The sequence below is a fragment of the Triturus cristatus genome, chromosome 4_1, assembly GCF_964204655.1.
Source record: "Triturus cristatus chromosome 4_1, aTriCri1.1, whole genome shotgun sequence".
NCBI lineage: Eukaryota > Metazoa > Chordata > Amphibia > Caudata > Salamandridae > Triturus > Triturus cristatus.
In genome coordinates, this window is record NC_140585.1 from 252,349,459 (window position 1) to 252,372,851 (window position 23,393).

The following is a 23,393-nucleotide window of genomic DNA, read 5'->3' on the forward strand; positions in this document are numbered from 1 at the left end:
TCAGTCTTGACCCTGTGCCTCATGGGAACAGTCCAGCCCGAACTGCCAAGCCATGTCTTCCCTGGACCGGAATCAAGCATCCTAGGACCGGTTTCTGGCTATCAGCCGTCATCAGCCAGGATAGCTTGACTCCAGTGGCGTAGTGAGCACGGGTCCCACGTCTGGGAATACCCATCCCACTTAGGGCGAAAAGCGTTACAACAAACAATTGATGGACGGAATGCTGACAATGCAGACATTCTCCCCCAGTCAAGAGATCTGGGTTAAATCCATCGTTCTTTTGCCCACTACACCACCCCAGTTTAGACATGGCCATATGCAAATCAGTCTTGACCCTGTGCCTCATGGGAACAGTCCAGCCCGAACTGCCAAGCCATGTCTTCCCTGGACCGGAATCAAGCATCCTAGGACCGGTTTCTGGCTATCAGCCGTCATCAGCCAGGATAGCTTGACTCCAGTGGCGTAGTGAGCACGGGTCCCACGTCTGGGAATACCCATCCCACTTAGGGCGAAAAGCGTTACAACAAACAATTGATGGACGGAATGCTGACAATGCAGACATTCTCCCCCAGTCAAGAGATCTGGGTTAAATCCATCGTTCTTTTGCCCACTACACCACCCCAGTTTAGACATGGCCATATGCAAATCAGTCTTGACCCTGTGCCTCATGGGAACAGTCCAGCCCGAACTGCCAAGCCATGTCTTCCCTGGACCGGAATCAAGCATCCTAGGACCGGTTTCTGGCTATCAGCCGTCATCAGCCAGGATAGCTTGACTCCAGTGGCGTAGTGAGCACGGGTCCCACGTCTGGGAATACCCATCCCACTTAGGGCGAAAAGCGTTACAACAAACAATTGATGGACGGAATGCTGACAATGCAGACATTCTCCCCCAGTCACGAGATCTGGGTTAAATCCATCGTTCTTTTGCCCACTACACCACCCCAGTTTAGACATGGCCATATGCAAATCAGTCTTGACCCTGTGCCTCATGGGAACAGTCCAGCCCGAACTGCCAAGCCATGTCTTCCCTGGACCGGAATCAAGCATCCTAGGACCGGTTTCTGGCTATCAGCCGTCATCAGCCAGGATAGCTTGACTCCAGTGGCGTAGTGAGCACGAGTGTTTGATTGGTTCTGATGCTCCGTCCATCACCACCCCCTTTTGTACCGCTTCATTTTGTATGGTAACACTCATTTTTCCTGGACTAATTATTCTGTTTTTTTTACTCTGTGGCCTGGGATATTGCTAACTAGGCACCAGTACATATGCTCTGACCTCTAAAACATGTTAACATTGGGTATACTCCTAATCCGCATATTTAACATACCTGTAAGTCCCAATTATATAGTACAAAGTATAACCAGACATGTAAGTTTCATGTTACTAATAGGCTGCAGCACAAATTGTGCCACCACTAAAGTGACTGAAGTGACAATGCAAAGCATGTCTCCAGCCCGGGTGGGCAGATCTAAAACTGCAACTTTGACCTGGGAAAATAAGCCTGTTGCCAGTCATAACCTTCTTTTACAATACATATATGTCGACCTTAAGGTAGGCCCTACCTGCCCATAGGGAAGGGTGCATAGTATTTAAAAGTAAAACATGTGTATTTATGTTTTACATGTCCTGGCAGTGAAAAACCTCCAAAGTAATTTTATTACTGTGGCAAAGCGGTCTCTCCCATAGGAAAACACTTGGTTACATTATAACACCTTATAATGCTTAACTACAGTTTAGTAGTAGCAAGAAAAATTATGCAAGGACTTGTTTTAACAGTAATTTAAAATCAAAGTTAATGGTAAAGTCAGATGCTTTATCACTATTTTGAAAATTACACTTATAGAAAGTTAATCAATAATAGAGGAACGAGGGCTTTTCAGAAACAGGTTCAGCATACATGCCCAAGGACAAGTGAATCAAAGTAGAAGTATGCAGTTCCTAAAGGTAAGTCTATTGAACACACACTTAATACGCTATGCAGACATGTGGTTGTCTGATGCAGACTGATGATTGGTCTGATTTCTGTCTCCCAAAATATGCAGATATTGAGCCAGGCGACTTTGTCCTGAGGAAACCCTTTCACTCACAAAGGGTCAAAACATCGACATATTATCTCCTTTTGTTCCTTGGCTATTTGTAAATCCTCATCGTGCTATGTTGTATGCACAAGTATGTTTGAACAACTAGGCTTAAGAACCAAGGAGCATTTATGGTATCTTTTGTATATATTTTAAATTAACTTGAGCACTGCGTTGTCTGCACTTTTTATGATTCACATTGTCATTTGCATTTGTATTGAAGAATACATAACAGCAACATAAACTGTATCAGTCTCATTCTTTCTTTTTCTATGCAACCAAATGAAAATTGACCATTAGGCTGCACAAACAATACATTCATTGTTGGTTTCCCCAGATTTACACAAGAGGATTCCTACTTCATACAAAGAGCCCCACGGTGGGCTCTGTACTTATGACGTATTCTGACCCTGTTCCCCGTGGGCATATAGGGTTGTCCTTGTGACACTATACATGTTGGGCGTCATGGATGGTCATCACTGTAGCGCGAAGTTTCTGTTGGGTGTTGTGGCCGCTTGTTGCTGGAGCTTCGAGTTGGCGGTCATCACGGGCTGATGATGCTGTAGATCAAAGTGCAAACTTCTCATTGCCAGTCATTGCTGGTCGGGTTCACCAGAGCTTTGTGTTGGCGAGGAAAAGCTCAACTGATAAAACACCAAGGGTCCAGGACCTGGGAGGCACTTATGGGGATCTGGAACTCACTCCAGCTCAGGCTACCAGGTCTCCGGCGGGTCCAGTTGCAGGCCCAGGCAGGTTCAGTGCAGCAGGTTGGCTGGGTAGTTAAAGAAAAAGACCTCTGGAGCTTGTTGTGTACATGTAGCTCAGAACAGGAGGCCAGTTAACTAGCCCTTGGAATCACTCAGGTACCCTGGGATGAAGGGTGCAGGTCCAGTCTTCCTTCTCAGACAGCAGGGCAGGGCTCAAGCAGCACGGCAGTTCTTTTTCTTATTCTCAGGTCCACGATTGTCCTGAAGAGTGGGTCTGAGGGTCCCATTTTCATACCTGGTGCAAGCTTTGAAATGGGAGAAGCTTCTGGAGTTTTCCCCCAACGAGGTGTATGGAATTTCCTGCCTCCCTGTCCTGGTCCCAGTCTGTCTTCATTCACAATAGGCTACTGTGAAGTTCTTTTTTGTGAGCTGAGACAATGTGTCTTTGAAATGCAAGGAGGGCTGTGCACAGATCCTTCCTTGGATGGCCCATCCTGCCAACACCCAGGCCCTCCATTGTCTGGCTTTCGGGGAGGAATTCACAAAGGCCAACTACTAACTCCACCTAGTCATATGACCCAGAAAATAGATTGCAGGAACCAACTGGTTAGACAAGAAAATGCCAACTTTTGAAAAGTAAAAAGAACAGCTGATGGACAGAATGCTGAACAATGCAAACATTCACTACCAGTCAACAGATCTGACCTTAATCCATTGTTTTTTGCCCACCTAGTCACCCCAGTTTGGACCCAGCCATATGCAAATCAATCTTGACCCTGTTCCTCATGGGAACAGTCCAGCCCAAACTGCCAAGCCAGATCCTCCCTGGACCGGAAACTAGCATCCCGAGACCGGTTTTGGGGCACACCCCTCATCAGCTAGGCTAGCTTTAATCCAGTGGTGTTGTGAGTATGGGACCCAAGTCTGGGCATACCCTTTCCACTTAGGGCGACACATGCAAAAAGAACAGATGATGGACTGAATGCTGAACAATGCAGACATTCACCCCCAGTCACCAGATCTGGGTTTAATCCATTGTTTTATTGCCCCCCCACCCCCCACGTCACCCTAGTTTGGACACAGCCATATGCAAATCAGTCTTGACCCTATTCCTCATGGGAACAGTTCTGTCCGAACTTCCAAGCCAGGTCCTCCCTGGACTGGAAATAATCATTCTGGGACGGCTTTTGGGGCATTTGGGTTAGCAGTGTTACAGTGCACAGAGTCCTAAAAGCTAGCAAAAATGGGTTCAGAAACAGGAGGGGTGAAGGCAACATTGTTGGGCGTGACCCTGCAGAGAAGGCCAGGTCCAACAGACCCTGGGGCATAATTACAAAGAATTGGCATAGGGCAGTGCCGCAAGTCATTTTTCTGCGCTGCCCTACGCCAATTCAAAAGGACTGAAATGCACTGTATTTACAAGATACTGTACCTTCCTGTCCCTTCAGCAGGTGCCGGTGCAAAAATTGCAGCCTTGCACCTCCGCAGGTACCCTTACATCATGGTGCAAGGGTGTCTGTGTTGTTGCCATGAGTGTTTTTGTGCAGGAAGGGGCACCTTTCTGCACAAAAACAATCATGAGAGGCATTTTCCTCATTCTATGTGTGCAGCAGAATGCAGCACACATGGAAAGAGAAAAAAACGAGGAGAAATGTAAACATTTCTGTTTGTTACGTCTGCACTGGGGAGGCGTACGTTTTCGGCGCTGCCCCAGATTCGCCTTATGTTGTAAGTCTGGTGCAGTGTAAAAATCCATGGGTGTTGCGTACGAACATCCACAGCAACACCCATGGCATGCCTTCCTGACGAAATGTAAAGCAACACAGTGATTTGCGTTGCATGGCCTTACACCTACATCTACAAGGCCATGAAATGTCACGCAGGGTGGCGTAATGTGGCCTTGTAAATATGGGCCTGCACTGTGCACCACCAGAGCATCCAAAAAGTGACACTTCGATGATACAATGGGCTTGTAAATATGACCCCCCCCCCCCAGTGTGTACCGTTAGATGCAGTTGTTTATGTAGTTAACCTTGGAGAACCAATATTGAGACATTCTGTGCCCACATAAAGTGACCATTTCAACTAGGAATAACATTATTGCCTTAATATTCTTAAAACAAAAGAAAATAGTTCTTACTTCTCAAAGAAGGACTCCCAGCCCGGCACAAAGCCTGGTTCCCGAGTGAACCATAGCAGAGTCATCAGGATGAAGAAAAAGCTGGTCAAAATTTCAGGGTAGCTGCAGCGAAACATAAGGGAATGAATTTAGTGACAATGCACCTGGGAAAGCAGCAGAGACAGTAAAAATCTGATCCAGTCATGGTAGGTAGTCTTTGGCTTCCTCTTAGTTATGTGAGTGGCTCGGCATCACTTAGGTAAGCGCAGGGCTGAGTCTCAACTCAATATTAATTGGGATTGTGTCTATCTCTCAGGCATGCAGGATGTGTTCCTTTGAGGCCTACACAAGACAATCCTGTGGCTCACTCATTCAGAGAATGTCCCAGAGGGCTTTTCTTCTGTTCATGTGTGCTTGGCATTGTCGATAGTTCTTGTAAGACTGAACAGCAATGCCCACTCCATTTGAGACTAAAATGTGCGATTTTTGGGAAATAGTTTATGTTAACCGTGTTCCTTAGGGAGACAGGGCCTTATTTATGAGGCCTTGCATCACTTTTACGCCGCCGGTGCGTCACTTATTGTGATGCACCAGCGGTGTAAAAATGCGACATGTTGCGTCATATTTACAAAGTGACGCATCTACGTAGATGCGTCACTTTGTAAACCCCTGCGCCACATTATACCTGCGTCAGGTATAATATATGCAGGAGGGGGCGTTCCGACGCAAGAAAGGGTCGTAGAAGTGACGCAGGGAAATCTATGAGATTCACTGCACCACTTCTAGGACGCAAATGCATCAATATCTTATGCCTGCCTCAGGGCAGGTGCAAGACTGACGCAGGCACAGTTAACATGGGACTTGCCCATGTGTAATGACCCATTGCTGAAGTTGCGTCACTTTTGTGACACACTCCAGCATTGCGTTATTTTTGCGCCTACAGATACGTCAGAAATACTGATGTATCTGTAACTTCTTGCGACATGATGCTTTATACTGTAAATATGACGCATCATTGGTGTCGCAAGGAGGGCGTAATGAAAAGTGACGCATCGCTGTTTTCTCGCAGCGATGCGTCACTTTTCATAAATGAGGCCCACACTGATTAGCTCATTGCTAAAGGTTTTATGGACAGATTCCTTTTATTGTCATTTGAGGCCCGCACATGCATGCAATGTTTAGGTCTCTGAATATGGTAAATATTTGACCATTTGATGTGTGCGTATGGATAGTTTTCTGTTGATAATTGCATGAGGTTTGCTTATGATGTTTACTGTGCCTTGGGTATCCAGTGAGCCCTCCATGCCATGTGATTTCAAATTCACGGTCTCTGTGGGATGTTTGTGACTGTCGCTGTATTTCTGGAGACTGTGCAGCTGTCTTGGAAAGTCTCTGTGCCTGAGGTATGCATGTGGTTATCTTAGTGACTGCGGCAGGCTGGAGCTGGCCTTATGCCTCGGGACATGAGTTGAACAGCCTCTGTGTCTAAGGCATGTGTCTGGCTGCCTAATCTTTTACCCTGTTTGCTAATGAACAGAGGCACATTTTTGTCAACAGGCCTAGTTGACAGTTTCACGTTTCTCTGCCTTGTGATTTTTTGGTGACTTGCCTTTAGTTCGGTCACTGAACCGTTAGTTAGGGTGGTATGCAATCAATTTTTGGAAGTTTGGCACTGTTACTTCTTATGATGAACCAGGGCCAAAGTTGTTGGTGGTCCCTTTTTTCACGGGCTGTAATGCCGTAGCATGGTCTTTAAACTGCCCACAAGTTGCCAAGATCTATTATGAGACCCACGTGATCAAGGTGTTCAGCTCCCACTGCAGAGCCTTGTTATTCACTCAGCCACTTGTCTAATGCATGCATGGTATTGCCTTTGGAGGGAGGGAGGGAGAGAGAGAGAGAGAGAGAGAGAAAGATAGAGAGTACAAACGCATGACCTTCCACGACCAACCAGATACCTGCGATCTGCCGCCTTCTTAATCATTGACCACCCCCCGGATCTGCCGTAGCAACAGCAGAGGATGATCTTTCTCAGACCTGGCGGACAAGGCTTGGAACGGTCTCCCCCTGCACCCCAGGGCCACTCATCGCTCAGTGAGTTCAGGAAGGGACTCAAGAACTGGCTGTTTCGAATGAGCAGCCTAACAAACACAGTAACCTACACTCTCCAGTGCCTTGAAGCCCTCAGGGGTGATTTTCTGCGCTCTATGAATCCTTGATGAATCATTGATAGAGAGGGGTAAAGAGATTAGACTGGGGTACAAGAGGGAATGTGAAGTAAGGAAAGAGGCATAGCAAGAGAGGTAGAGAGATGTCAGAGGTAGGCAGAGTTAGAAAAGTGAGGTAAAGAGAAATGAAGGGTTTTAGTGATTGATGAGGAAGAGAGAAGACATGCAACATGATAGAGAGGTAGAGAGAGATGAAGTAGAGAAAGTTGATGCAGAAAGACAGCAGAGATGAAGAGAGGCATGCTACACAGAGGGAGCTAAGAGTAAGTTATATGAAGGTAGACAGAGAAGACAGAAAATGGCCGAAGAGGGGTAAGGAACAGTGGAATGTGACAGTGCTAGGGGAAGTAGAGAGAGGTGGATTGAAAAGTAAAAAGTTGTGAAGTAGGGATAGATATAGACAGAATCAAAGGTTACCATAGCCAGCGCGAGGGGAAGAGTTTGAGACAAAGAAAGAGGCAGAAGAGTCATCTAACTGGTGCGATCACTTTGCCAGGGATCCCATTTAAAGGCATGTGTGCAGCAGTTTCCAGTTGTGTGACCATCTGAAACCATGATCTTTGGGAAAAGCACATGATCGTGGGACTCCATCTGGTAGCCAACAGAGCTAGGACTGACACCCATCACCCATTCCAAGAACCTCTGGATCATCAACAGCAAACTCAACATGACCTAAGTAAATGCCATCACCGCCTCATGCTTCAATGCCCTGAAGATGCTGAGGAAGATTTTCAAATGGCTCCAAGTCCACCTCCTGGAAAAACGTCACGCACACCCTGGTCACAAGCAAGCTTTGCTATTCGAACACCCTCAATGCCAGGATCACCACAACACTCACCAGAAGGCTGCAGACAATCTAGAACTCGGAGGCCAGAATCACTCTCAATGCCACACTCACATCACACCACACCTGAAGAAACTCCACTGGCCCTCAAGTCACAAATGAGCACAATTCAAACTCCTCACCCACACGCTCAAAGCAGTACATAACACTGGCCCAGCATACCTCAACAATCGCATCTGCTTTCACAAACCTTCCAGACACCTCTGCTCGCCGGACTCCAACTTCCACAAATCCCATACATATGGAAAGCCAGATCCGGTGGCACTCCTATGATGTGGAATGACCTGCCACTACAGATATGATCCTCCTCCTCACTTCTGGAATCCCGCAAGAAGTTGAATACCTGGCTTTTCGAGTAGTACCACTAAGCCCTAGGTGTGCCTAGACTCACACCTGCTCAGTGCCAGTATACCCTGTCAGGTGATTGTGAGCTCTACAAATCTGCATAACATAGCATAACGACAATCTTAGCAATTGGCCTATAGCTGACCTTATATTTCCCAGTTTTTCATAGTCCTCCCGTATCCTCTTTTCAGACAGTTCTTCCCTCTCGGTCTTCTTTGTTTTACTCATAGAGCACGTCTCTTTGAAACTGTGGATAAAACAATCAATGGTCAAGGTAATACTGTGTGATATAGTGGCACTGAAGAGCAGTGGAAATGAGATAGAGTATTCTAATTATGCAAAGAATTGAGCAACACATTGTTGAACCTTGGGTGAATTGTTTCACAATACTTGTCCTAAGAGTATTCCTATGTACTTTGGAAGCCCCTCCAAGCGAATTTCAGGTTTTAGTTTTTCCTGGGTAGTACTATTTCTCTTGGTTTTCTGCAGAAAGTGCTTAAGATGGGTTCATCAAGTTCATGCTTTGAAGTTTTATAAGAGCCCTTTTAAGCACTGTGGAAGTTTGTGTGAGGTGATGTCAGGTTTTAGTGCTCTATGTCTAGTACCATTTCCCCCAAAACTGTCCCTTGTATATGGATAGCTTCTGGTTTGTTAGATCAACTCTTGAGCTAAAATTAAAATGCCACATGTAATATTGGCCCTCTGATTACTATGGTAAAGATGTGCCTGAGTACTAAAATATAATACTCACCAAGTAGGCACAAGTTGGGACATACATTTTTACCAAAGTAATCTGAGGGCCTATCTTTCATGTAGCGTAGACAGGTGGTCGCTGTCCAGAATTAGGTGGGTGTCATCAGCGTAATTAAATATCTGGATGTTATGAATTTTGAAAAGGGTTCATCAAGGGTCTCATATAAAGATTGAACGGAATTGGGCTAAGAGACGACTCCTGGGGGACACCAGTTCTGGAAAGATATAATATAAATAACTCCCTACCAAAATACTGATCTTAATGTAATTCCTAAATTCAGCAGGACCCACATACCAATTTTTTTGTACAATGGTAATTTATTATTATACCGTAGGGCCTAGAATATTTGGGGGCAGTACTTGCTAATGAGATTGGGTGCGTGCAAGTAGACAATTTGTAGGGAAATATACAAGTAAGGTTGAGGTTTTGGCAGTGTACATTTTGCGAAAGATCCTTTTGAAACCTTTCCTTCCATATGCTACTGGAATCAGGCATCCATCAATTTCTCTCATGAATACAAACATTTGTTCCAAGTAATTTGGCGTTCATTTTTATTTTTTATTATAGTTGCTAGACCACAGGTATGTGAATTCAACAGACTCCCACTCTAATCTCTGGGTATTTACTAGCTGCCAAAATCATGCCAAATAACAGAGCAGTACCTGACTTTTGATGATGCATCTGAATTAATAGAAAAACGAAAACTGAGAAACCACATTGAATTAAACCAAATCATAGAAAACCAATATAATGGAAAGGCAATTTTAAGGAAATACAAAAAAATCGAAAATTATAGGAAACATTTTAAAGGTAAGATACTTTTAAGAAAAAAATCCCAAATTACAATGAAATGGGTGGAGCGGAGGGAACATGAGGGGATTTTGGTCTCAGGGATGGGCTAGTTCTGATGTAGACTGCTTAAAAGGGCCATCTGGTGAATGATGTCATAATACATCTCTAAACCTCGGCTGGCATCATCATACAAACAACTATTCTAGAATGCCTGTTTTTGCCGATTGTTAGAGCTATAGGACTGAGCAAAGAGAATTGTTTTCGTTCTCTACACTGGAAGGCTCTTTTAAGGGTTTTGCCCTCCAGCATAAGTGTAATGTAAGACTCTCCTGAGTGGAACAGGATAATCTCTGTGGACATTATGATAGATGCCTTAGTTCTTGATCACGGGTACTGTTGTGAGGGACACAGGTTGGTTAGTTAGAGGGAAGGTGGCTGCAGTCTTGGACACATGTTGATGAGGATTACTTCAGTTTTATCCTAGTTAAGTTTGCAACATTGGTCCTTCTTCTGAAGAAGGTTTCAAACGAGCAGCAGCAAAGGTTGTGGTGGTTTGCTGTTCTTTCCTTGCCTCTCAAGGATCAATTGTATTATCTGATATTTATGTATAGGACTTAACATATAGCCCAGACTTTGCTCTAGGGTACCTAGGGAGATCTCATGACAAGGATAGGGTATTCCATGGTAGGTTCTATTTGTCAAGTTTCAAGTAGTGGTGTGGAAAGTGTGCCTATATGTGGGTATGGTTGTACATAGGCATTTCTTTAGCACAAACATAACTGGAGAGCAGAGCAAATCTGTACAATATTGGGCAGGAGTTCTAGATACCAATCGAAAATGTCCTCATCATGTGGGATTTTACATACTTGCACTACAATTTGAGGCGTATGGAGAATACATGATTTATCCACATTTTAACAAAGTCCCGAAGGTGAAATTGGAACCCAGATTTACAGTTTCTAAAGTCTGCAAATTAGTAACTACAGCACACGCCTTCCCATAGTCAGAGTCATACAGTGGTAGAAAATTCTTATTATGACAGTTTCTCAGTAGAAAGAGTTTCGTATTACATGGATGATGCAATGACAAGCATGGGCAGGAATATTCCTTAGTACGTGCTAAATAGTGATACAGGGTCTCATTGCATGTATCTTGTAGTGATGAAGATTTCATTGTAAAGTTCACTTATAAATAGGAAATTTGTCATTAAGTGGCATATACTTACAACAGGTCTTCATTCAACGTGCCCTGCAACTTCCAATGTGTATGGTCAATGTAATGTAAATGGGGCACACAGTACTGGTATTACATAGTCCTTACCAAGCACTTATTTAATATTCCTATTGAAAGTACCATATCATAATATGGGGTTTACGTCAATTCATCAAAATGCCAGGGGTAGCAGAAGTGACGCTGTGCACCCTTTGAATCAAGCAATCACAGGGTGGACCTCTAGAAGCTGCCTCTATTTTGCTGGCAACGCGCTAGGGGAAATAGAGATAAACAAGCATTTCCAATGCAATAGCTCTCACACTAGGGAAAGTTTGAGCATTATTATTTGCAATACCAATAGCTCAAACTTTGAGTAATGCGAGACCTATTTTGTTTAGTTTGTTTAGTATTGGTCAAAAATCTGGCAGCAGCATGAAGGGCATCTCATAAGGAGGGCTTTCTGGAAGCCATGATATGGGCAGAGCTGTATTCAAGTCAGATGATTACCTCAACTGGTTGCGAGAGGGGGGTGACACTCTCCAGATGGATGCTGTCCAACGAAATAGGGAACAGCAAAGATAAACTGAGTATTCTCTGTATATAAATACAAGCATTTGCAATGCAATAAGTCTCGCATTTGTGAGAGTTTGAGCCATTGGCATTGTAAATGACAATACCTTTTATTTATGTGTTTTGAAAACCTGAAAGCGGTGCGTAAATAAGCACTTTGTACTTGTAGTCCTTGCTTACGACAAGTCAGTCTGGCAGTAAACGAGGCGCAGTTACTGCCAGCCTTGGTTCTCGTAAGCAACGACTATAAGTAGAAAAGTGTGTGTTTATGACCGCTTGCAAGTTTTTAAAACACATACATAAAAGGCATTGTCATTTTCAATGCCAATAGCTCAAACTCTCACAAATGCAAGACCTATTGCATTGCAAATGCTTGTTAACCATAACTTATAAACTTATGACATTGCTCTTCGCTACATGTTAACTAAACAGTAGAACTGCTGGTCTATTCCCATAAATTGTCTATTGAAAGTAGGTGGTTTTTAATTGCAGTGTGTAGTTCATAATGATTTAAGAATCGGATCTTCCACTTGTAATTCATTTATTTTCGTAAGATGTTTATGATTGTATGCTTCTTTTACTTTTAAAAAAAAATGTATTTTGGTATGTATTACATGAGACTTGTGCTTTCAATCTATTTAGCTTTAATTAATGCTCGCCTACCACAGGTAGTGAAGGTAACCTGCAGTGTACCGTATCTGGATGACTCAATTTTTTCAGGTTTCTTCTCAACATTGTTGCAAATTTTACAAGTTTTAACTAATGGAAGATGCATTTTGACCGTGGTGAAGACTTATTTATTTAAGCATCCCACACCCTCATGGCACCGAAGAACTCTGCGTCATGATGAAATGTAATTAATGCTCACTTCAATCTGCTGAGCTATTTGTCTGCCAGCTCGCAGGGTGATTAGGAATTAAGATCCTACAATTAAGGGACTGCTTCACGATGGATGTTGACGCTGATGCGGTTATTCAAGCATTGACCATTTTAACAAGCACAGAATCAAAACCAGTGGTGCGCGCGCACAACAGAGGAGCGGGGGCGAGGGAACGCGGCAGCAAAGCGAACGTGCACTAATTATAAACACATGTTTATAATTAAAACCAGATGCCGCTGCTGCGCGTAACAGACACCAATAGGCCATGGGCGGTTACATTTCTAAAGGAAGCTGGGACATGCACCCGCCTTTCACCAATTGCGTGCTGTCTTTTTAAAAAGACGCACGCAAAAGCCAATTGCAGCCGACAAAAGCACACGCACAAGCGTGTGGTCAGCTTTCAGAAGCCCCTACATGGAGTCTCGCAGAGCAGCGCATGCACGCTGCTACAGGCTCGACCTAAAAACCTACCACTCTGCTGGTGAAAAAGAGGCATAACAGAGTGTGGCTACAGATTAAACAAGCCCCAGGCTGAACAGGGCGAGGGCAGCGCTCCCCCACAGCATGCTGACAACAGGCAGTGGTCACAGATACTGCTGTTGCTCGGCTTCGAAGCACTATGAGGAAGAGGAAGAGCTTGGTCATAGGGTACAGTTTTATTTTCACCCCCAAGGCAGCCTAAAGAAAAAGACATGAAAACCACCACCTGTGGCTGCCAGTAAGTCTGCACCATGACAACGTGCAAATTTAAACCTTCACTTTCCGGGACGTTGGTGCGAGCTCCAGTCATACAAGCCCCCACATCATCTGGGACATCTTCCTGGCTTCTGTCCCACATTACACTGCTTTCTCACACTCAGTTTCACTTTTAACTTCCAGGACGTTTAAAAATCAAGCATGAAAATCAGCAACGGGCAAACAAAACAATCATGATATACAGCAAACGGGTGGGTGGTGGTGAAGGGACGCCGGGCGAGCTGAGGCAAAACAAAAAGTAGTGCATCAAAAGTAAACTGATCCATGTAACTGGGTCAGTCGCCAGGGCGGAAACAAGCAACCAAAAGGCGGGACAGAGACAACAAAGGGACATTTCAAAAGCAAGAATTTACGAGAGGCACTCCAAAGACCCAACTACAAGTGATGGGCGTGGCCAAACTCCACAGATGGAATACACCATGCCTTGCAGAGCAGTGCATGCGCACTGCCTAGACACAACCTAAAAACTAGTGAAAGTAAACAAGACTGTTAGAGGCAGGATTTTTTTCTGTTCCTGTTTTATAAACCTTGGCACTCGGGTAGCATAGGCAGTTTTAGGGGTAGCAACTGCTATGCTTGCTGACCCCCATTTTACATCCATGATTTTGAAGGGGATTAATTCATAGTTTTTTTCACTGACAGGTGAAACTCCATTCAGCCACAGATAAGATGGAGCCTGGGTATTTCACAGCAAATGTCATATAAGTATTGTAGGTTTTTAGTTAGATGCGGTGGCAGGTGGCCCTTAGTATAAGTAGCTTCCAGTGATAAGTGGAAATCCTTGTAAGTACTGTTCTGTGGCAGGGACAATGCACAGCCATGCTGACAGGGATAGAAAGTCCTCAAGGTAAATTGAATATCCTGACACGGTGCTTCCGCTGTGAGTCTCATGTAGTGATAAAGTGTTTACATACTATGGACCTTAGCAGCAATAAGTAGTAATCCTTTTAAGCATTGCTCAAGTGGCAGTGACAATGCACAGGGGTGCTGCTAAGGAATGGAATGGTCCAATTGTACGTTGAATATTTGGAACGGGTGCTTCTGCTGTGAGTCTCATGTAGTGACATGGTGTTTCATGCTATGGACTCCTAGCAGTGATAAGTGGAAATCCTTGTAACCATTGTTCAGGTTCAAGGACAGTGTACAGTAGTGATGCACGGGGACAGAATACTGTTTTACATTGAATACCTTGACCAGGTGCTTCCACTGAGAAGTCACATGTAGAGATAAGTGGTAATCCTTGTAACCACCATTCAGGTTCGTGGACATTGCGCAGCAGTGATGCACAGCGACAGAATAGTCTTATTGTACATTGAATATTTTGTCCAGTTGCTGATGTGATTCCCATGTAGACATTGGGTGATTTCATGCTATGGACTCCTAGCAGTGACAAGAGGTAATCCTTGTAAGCATTGCACAGTGTCAGGGATATTTCACAGCAGTGAGCCACAGGGACAGAACATTCTAATTGAACATTGAGTATCATGACCAGGTGCTTCTGCTGTGAGTCTCATGTAGGGATAGGGTGATTTTTTTTTAATTATATTTTTTAATTTTACATTTAAACAAAGGAGCACCCAAGGCGAGCAGTTCAAACAGGCAGCAAATACAGTACAATTGTCATGGTTACACAATAGCAGCTGTGAATTAATGATTTCTAGCTAAGAGGTAATCCTTGTAAGCACCGCTCAATGGCAGCACTGCTTAAGAGGAATTCAAAGTTCCTACTGTACATTGAATGGAAGTACCAGGTGTACATGCTAAGCATTCCTAGCAGTAAATGTTCTCTGTTTATGTCACGACCAGAGGCGTCTACTTACTTGGAGCCTAGAAAGAGCCAGTGCATCCAAACCCATGTGAGCAGCAGCATCATGAGGACAATGGGGAAGCTGAAGACAAACCAAGTCCCAAAATTCACCACCTCAGCATCTGGATAACGCCTGCAAAAGAGAGAGCACATTTGCTGCTGGGAAATGTTGAAGAATGCACCATTGCACAGCAGTTTTGTTGATACGAAGGAAAATAGAGCACAGCCAGGATAGGAAGGAACCTACTCAGTGTTCCGCAACCCCCGTGCTACCATATGTGCCTCTAGATATACCACCGTGTGAAAAGGATGACACCCCAGTGGCGGTCGGTGAACTTTCAAAGAGGTGACCTAAACTTCCACCTTGAATTGCACCAATCTAGTGAAGTAATAATTATGTTAATCCAGATGGGTTTTGAAAGTATTGTCCCCAATATTTATTTTTTATGTGGACCAGTTGGTTCATTCTAAAGCACAATTTAGAAATAAATATGCTAATATGCCATATGAGGCAGTTCACAAGGGGCACTTATCAAATATTCAAGTTTTCTGTCATGCCTAGCTCTCGTGTATTATTATAAGGGAGTGGGTATCCTCAGCTAGAAAAAAATTGAAAAATGATGGATAAACTGTGCACTTTTGGGACAATTTCTTTAAACAAGTGTCTAAGAGGCCAAAGCTTTTATAACTTGAGCATCTAATTTGGCAAGTCTTACTGTCATATTTCAAACTCCAGACAGCATCTTTTCACTTCTAAGATTCACTTCCTTTCCTATCCTCCTCCAAGTATACCTGACTCGTGTAAGATGACTCAATATGGAGCAAAATGGCAAAATTACATGTACACAGATCTTGCATTCCCAGGATTTGGTTAGTAGAAGTAACCCTCGTTAGATAGATATTATATGCTCACGTAGCAGTGCTACCACTCCAATCACATAAAGTCTTCATGATGGATGGAATGCTTAAATTAATCTCAGCTACTGGCAATTGACAGGCCGCATCCCAATCCATCGTTTTTCACCCACCATGCCACCTGAGTTTGGACCCAGCCCTATGCAAATCAGCCTTGACCCTGCTCCAATCAGAACTGTCTAACCCAAACTACCAGGCCAGTCCTTCCCTGAACCAGAAAACAAACAATCAAGGACCCGTTTTCACCCTCATTATGGGCTAATCAGCCAGGTTTGGCTTGATTCCAGTGGCACAGTGAGCACAGGACCCACGGCTGGGCATACCCATGCAACAACAAGTTGATGGATGGAAAGCTTGAATTAATATCAGCCACTGGCAATTGATCAGATCGCATCCTAATCCATTGTTTTTCTCCCAATATGCCACCTCAGTTTGGATCTAGTCATATGCAAAACAGCCTTGACCCTGCTCATGTCAGAACAGTCCAGCCCAAACTGCCGAGCCAGGTCCTCCCTGACCCGGAAACAAAACAAGCAACCCACGACTGGTTTCATTATGGTCTCATCAGCCAAGTACATCTTGATTGCAGTGGCACTGTGAGCATGGGATCCACGCCTGGGCATGTCCATCGCACTTAGTTCAGCAACTGCAACATCAAGGTGATGGATAGAATGCTTGAATTAATCTCAGATGTTGACAATTGCTCAGGCCGCATTAAAATCCATCATTTTTCGCCCACCATGCCACCTCAGTTTAGACCCAGCCATATGCAAATGAGCCTTCACCCTGCTCCAATCAGAACAAACCAGCTGGATCTGGAAAACAAGAAACTCAGGACCGCTTTCGCCCTCATTATGGGCTCATCAGCGAGGTATAGCTTGAGTTCAGTGGCAGTGTGCACGGGACCAATGTCTGGACACCCTTGTTGCTCTTAGGACAGCAACTGCAACAACAACAAGGAAGGTGTCTTCCATGTCAATGGTGCTCTTCAGTTGTAAATGTTAGGGGCTTGCGGGGTATGCAGGTGATGGCAACATTTACTATGAGGATGGTGTAGAATTGGGATGGGGTCCTAAAGGATTTGGCCTTGCCTCCTTATTTGTTTGATTTTTATGTTTTACCTCATTTGTTCCCATGTCTAATGGCCCGATTACGAGTTTGGCAGTCCAATGGACCGCTAAACTCCCTGGTGGAGGTGTGGTGGCAGTTGGGGACCGCCGCACCTGCGGTCTGACCTCCGTATTACGAGTGCGACGGTTGGGCCTCCAGCGGACTGCTGCAACAGCCAGGGATCCGTGATCCCTGGCAGTCTTGTGGCAGCCTGGGGAATTAATATGCTTGGCGGTGCCACTGCAGCACTACCAAGCATATTATGAGTTTCCCCACCCCCACCCTTTTCATGGTGGTGTGGGGTGGAGAAACAAAGGGGCATTATATGGCCCCCTGTGTATGGGGATGCATGCAGGGGGGCACATGTTGTACCCCCCTGTCTGCATGCACCCCCTTTCCTGCACGGCATGGACTGCACAGTCCAAACCGTGCAGGAATGGCCTAAGGTGCTCCCATTGCAGTGACTTTTCAAGAGGCACTGCTGCGCAGCCTGCCAGCCAGACGACAAGGAAACTCGTAATCTGGCAGGCGGGTGGCAGTTGACTTAGGCGGTCTGGGAGCAAGGTGCTGGCATGGCGGCGCATTACCAAACGGCCAAAGTCGTATTCAGGCACTAAGAATTCTATGTGCAGGCTGATTACAACTAACTCCTCCTCCACTAACAGCAGTTGGCAGATGAGACTTTTAAGTATTGTCTTGGCCAGGTATAAGACTGAATGAGTGCAAGCTAGCTCAAGTTCAATTCTGATAAGACAAAGTTTCTCATCATTAAATACAAGCTTTCCTTATGGCTAGATTCCCTTTGGACCAAAGCTATGGGTAAATGCAGAGGCATATAGGATGGTCAAAACTTTGGTATCAAATGTGATGATGATCTGCCATTCTCCTCTCTGGTTTTTAAGCTGTCCGCTTGTATGGCTTAGGGAAATCTTCTCTTCAAGGAATTAAAACACTTAGGGCCCAATTACGAGTTTGAATGTGCAGGGCGGCATGCCACTGACCCTCTCCTGCACCGCCAAACTCAATCGCCGCCTGCCAGATTATGAGTTTCCTTGTAGTCTCGCGGGCAATCCTGTGGCATTCCCACAGTGTGGTGCCTTTCAAAACAGGCACCACAATGGAAACGTCAAAGTCCATTCCTGCACGTCATGGACTCGGAAGTCCATGCGTCCAGGAAAGGGGGTTGCATGCACACAGGGGTACAACATGTGTCCCCATGCATGCATCCCGTTGGCCTGAGGCACCAGGGTGCCCTGTAGGGCCCCCTTTGTTTCCTCACTGCTGTGGTTAGGGTCGCAGTTTGTAAACTTGTAATATGCTTGGTGGTGCCGCAGCGGCACCGCCAAGCATATTACCGCCTCAAGACTGCCGCCAGGGATTGAGGGTCCCTAGCCGCTGTTGCGGTCCTCTCATGGTCCGACCGCCGCCTGCGTGATACGGTGGTCGAACCACTGGTGCTGTGATCCTCGATCGCCACCGCACCTCGACCATGAGTTTGGCGGTCCTATAGACCGTTGAACTCGTAAATAGGCTCTTAGCATTTTGACCACTGTTGGATGCCACTTGGATACTGTTAACCCCATCTACTTGGGGATATTCAGACAAAATATCAAACATTTAATATCATCAGATATAAATATCGAGTTTAAAATATCGTCATACGGCAATATAGCATGCGAGAATATCGTTGTCAAGAATATCGATTTTAAGGTAAGTAATATCAATTTTAACAATATCAAAATCATTTATATAGTTTACAAAAATATCATTGTTAATAACATATTTTAAAAATTATTTTTATGTATTTTAGTATATATTTTAATTGTATATGTTATAAATTGTTTGGATAATTAGTGTTGATGTTTTGTAATATAGTTTTTACATTTTTACCAGTTTTGAAATGTCATTTTATAATTTGTAGTTACTTTTAGTACCATGGCGGGTGGTGGGGTTTATAGGAATACAGGGTGGGAAAAATTAATTATTATATACATTTTAATTTTTTATTTTTTTTTGAAAAACCTTTATTGGTCACAATCAAATCTTACACAGCTTATCACCTACAACCTGAGTGAACAGGCCGGTAGCGACAATGCAGTATCATGAGCAATGAACAGTATCTAACTAGGATCCACCATTTAACACAGCTCAAACGCCTACAACCCTTAAGGGCCGGCATTGCCCGTCACGGCAGTAGTGTGACAGCAGCTTTCTTCCCACTGGACATCTGACATTGGGGCACCCAGATCGCTGTCCCAGTCAGTCCTCGCCTTAAGAGAGGGGGGGAAGGAGCCGCTTGTACATGTTTATATAACATCGAGACCACATGTGTCGGGGTGGTCGTCTGGAGCAGGGCATGTAAAGGTGCCATGGTGTCCGGCTCATCCGGGAAGTTAGGAGTGACAGCCCTAATATTTTGCCGAAGTCGGGTGTAAAGAAATGTATCCATTACCGAAGGGGCGGTGTTCCCAAAGAAGTGGGACGCAGCGCAAAAGCTCCCCTGGTGATATAGGTCGCCCCATGTGTGGATCGCCAGCCGCGCGAGCAGCCTGCGTCCAAGCTCCTCGCGGGTAACACTTAGTCTGGGGTCATGTGCCAGAGTCATACGGGGAGAGTACAGAAATGTAACCTCCATATAATCTGCCATGCGTTTCCAGGCTTGAACAGTGCAATCAACCGTGGTGGGGTCACAAGTCCCCAATCGAGCCTCTGTGTACAGATACCCGGAGGGTTTCTCGGGCCTCATAAACCCATCTTCCACTGCCAGGTGAGCCATAAAGGGGGGGGGGGGGGGTGGAACCAGTACACCGCAAAGTGGTCCTGGGCGCAATCATAGTACCTTCGAAAGTTCGGAACATCAAGCCCACCCTGATGATAGGGCAACATAAGTGTCCGCAGTCCAATCCTGGCCTGCTTCCCGCCTCAAATAGGTCGGACAGCTGGGAATTGAGGGTCCGGAAGAAGTATGCCCCTGGGCTATATGGTATATTGGTAAAGAGGTACAACAATTTGGGAAGTACTACCATCTTAATCAGGGAGATGCGTCCCGCCATAGACAGCGGGAGATGGTTCCATTGCGTGATTTTATCGGAGAGCTTGTCTATGACAGTCCCGTAGTTCACTCTAAGAAGGGCTTCCCGGTTCCTGGTCACCCTAACCCCCAAGTATGTTATCTTGTCCACCTCCCACACCAAGGGGTAATCTAACGGGAACTGCGCAGTATTGTCAGTCAGGGGGAATAAAGCAGACTTCGCCCAGTTTATTTGTACGCCCGATATAGCGCCGAATTTAGTCACCTCCCGCAATAAGGGGTTAAGGTTCTCTTGCGGCTTGTGGACGTACAGCGTCATGTCGTCCGCATATAACGCAATGAGCAGTTGGCGTTCCGGATAAATAAGAGATCGGTGCTTGTGGTGTTGCCGAAGTTTGGCCGCCAGCGGTTCTATAGCGAGAGCGAATAGGACTGGAGAGAGAGGACATCCCTGACGGGTGCCTCTGTGAATAACGAAGGGGGCAGAGCGGGACCCATTGAGCAGGACCGCCGCCTGAGGTCGGCGGTACAACAACCGGATCCAGTCCAGGAAGTTGAAGGGTAGTCCCATCCGCTCCAACAGGGCCAGCAGGTAATCCCGCTCAAGTGAGTCGAACGCCTTAGTGGCGTCCAGGAAAACCGCCGCGGCCTTGCATCGGGGATCGATGTCCTGGATCACTGCCTGCAGGGTGCGCAGGTTGTGGGAAGTCGCCCGGTTCGGGTCGAACCCGGCCTGGTCGGGAAGGACGAGACGTTCCATCAGTAGATTAAGGCGCGTTGCTAGTACCTTCGCCAGTATCTTACTATTCGTGTTCAGCAAAGAGAGGGGTCTGTACGAGTCACAGTGCTCCGGGGGTTTACCCGGCTTCAACAGAGATGTGATGAGAGCCTCGCGCATCGTCCCCGGTAGGATACCTTACTCAAGGGCAGAATAATACAATTGCTTCAGTATAGGGGCAAGGACATGGATAAAGGCTTTGTAGAAATCTATCGGTAAGCCGTCCGAGCCCGGTGTCTTGCCTGACTTCATGGACATTATCGCGTCTTTGATCTCATCAAGTTCCAGTTCGTGATGCAGAAATTTCTGCTGGGATGGGCCCAACCAGGCTATTGCGGTGTCATCAAGATACTCATGCAATGCAATCGGAGTCGTCCTACGGGAGGTGTACAAATCGATGTAATGATCAGTGAGGACTCGGAGCTGAGCCGCAGTGTCCCTCTGCGGGATCCCGTGTCCATCCAACAGAGAGGACACGTAATTTCGGTAACGAGACGGCCGTACTGCCGAAGCCAATGCTCTACCGGGTCTGTCACCTTCGCCATATATCCGCGCAACATAAGGCTTCCCCAGGAACTTGCACTCTTTAGCGGCCGCGTCTGTATATTCATTCAATTTCTCTCTAAGACGTGCAGCGATCCCCTGATCATGTGTGTTCCGCGCCTGCTCGCGCTCTAGTAGCAACAGTTCAGCCTCCCGTCTGCGCACGTCTCCGCGCAGGCATTTGAGGACCCCTCCGCCCTTCGCTATGCACAACCCCCTCACAGTAACCTTGAAAGCTTCCCATACGGTAGTGAACTTGGAGACTGTGCTAGTGTTACGGTTAAAGAAGTCTGTTATGTCGTCCTCTAATTCTGCCAGAAATACTGAGTCTGTGAGGTGCGCAGGGTTGAGGCGCCAGTTCAGGTATGGGGACACATCAAGGGGAACGCGCAGCGATAATAACACAGGGGAGTGATCTGAGAATGTTCGTGCCAGGTGACACGCCTTGACCAGCCATGGGGCAAGACCAGCTGACAGAAATATATAGTCGATGCGGGCCCAAGTGGAGTGTACAGCGGAGTGGTGTGTGCCTTGCCTGAGCGAGGGGTGGAGATGTCGCCAGGCATCAATCAGCTGATTTTCGTCCATTATGTTAACCAGGGTGCGTTGGGTATGAGAGTAATGAGACGGCTGAGGGTGTGAACGGTCCGCCACGGGCCGAAGCGCGGTATTGAAATCGCCTCCCAGGATGACATGAGAGATGCCTAGTGTCTGTATCTTTCCCCACATGTTCAGAAGCGTCACCGGGTCATCTATATTGGGGCCGTAATAGCAAGCGAACAGTATTGTGTGAGAGTGGAGCTTCCCCCAGATCATGCAATATCTGCCACAGGGCCCCACCTCAGTTCCCGCAGGTATGAACCCCATCCCGCGTCGCACCAATATAGTCACACCCCTAGCATAGGTTGAGTAGGACGAGAACACCCTGCATGCAGCCCAGCGTGACGCGAATGAGGGGTCCCCCCCGGGCCGTAAGTGTGTCTCCTGAAGCATGGCAATAGAAGCTCCCTGCCTATCTAGGTAACCCAAGACCTGTCGCCTCTTTCTCGGGTCATTTAACCCACGTACATTCCAGGAGACCAGCTGAAACTGTTGCACAGGTCCCGTGTCCCTTACGTCCCCCATTGATCCCGACCCAGTAATGCTCTACAGGTAGTTACAGCATGGTACAACACAATGCAGTCAGCGTAGCAACCAAAAGGGACCCCCCAAGGAGCTATCCCATTTTCCCCTTTCGGCTCATTCGTTACGCATGATTCAGTGGTTTGAGAACAATAACATCGGAACTTATGCCCTCCCACACCGGCTACCCCAACTGGCCGGGAATATTGATCCCACCCATCCCTCCCCATCCCCATAAATACCAACCCAGGAAATGAAAACTGTAGAACATCAACCCCTACCCCACTGGGGGGGGGGTGCAGAGGGGCTCACCCATCGGAGGGATAATGTCTAGGGGCGCCCAACCTGCCACCCAACTCCTTACTTTCACCCACAAGAACCCAGACGCCACGTCCAGCTTCTTAGTGTGGGACGGAGGTGGGTGACCGAGCACTGAAGTAAACAGTTACCATTTCAGACATCTATAATAGTAGAGGGTTACCTCTCCAGGAAAATGCAGTAGCGTGATCAGAGGAGTTCTGCAGCGGCATGTGCACGTGGCCCTGTCACCACCGCAAGTGCGGTCAGTCTTGCTGTCCCATCGGCGAGGGCGACCTAGAGCGATGTGGCGCCTCTTTCTCTCGAGCCTCGTCCTTCCTATGCTGCTTGAGGAAATCTTCAACCTGCTGCGGCTGCTGAAAAAAGAGTTGTTTGCCTTGGTGAGATATTTTCAATTTCGCAGGGTAGAGCATGGCATAAGGAATCTCCCGGGCTTGTAATTTCTTTTTGACGACAGCGAATTTGCATCGAGACTCCTGTAC

At 46.2% G+C, this 23,393-nt stretch overlaps 1 protein-coding gene across 1 annotated transcript in view; it reads right to left on the bottom strand.

Moving 5' to 3' along the window:
* Positions 1–23,393, bottom strand: part of SLC13A4 (solute carrier family 13 member 4) — a 233,885-nt gene that overhangs the window by 76,090 nt on the left and 134,402 nt on the right. Inside the window, exons 9-11 of the mRNA XM_085650527.1 lie at positions 15,108–15,227; positions 8,469–8,570; positions 4,928–5,029 (exon numbers count right to left, since the gene is read on the bottom strand). Coding sequence (XP_085506653.1) covers positions 4,928–5,029; positions 8,469–8,570; positions 15,108–15,227 — 324 coding nt within the window. The remainder of the gene's footprint in view (positions 1–4,927; positions 5,030–8,468; positions 8,571–15,107; positions 15,228–23,393) is intronic.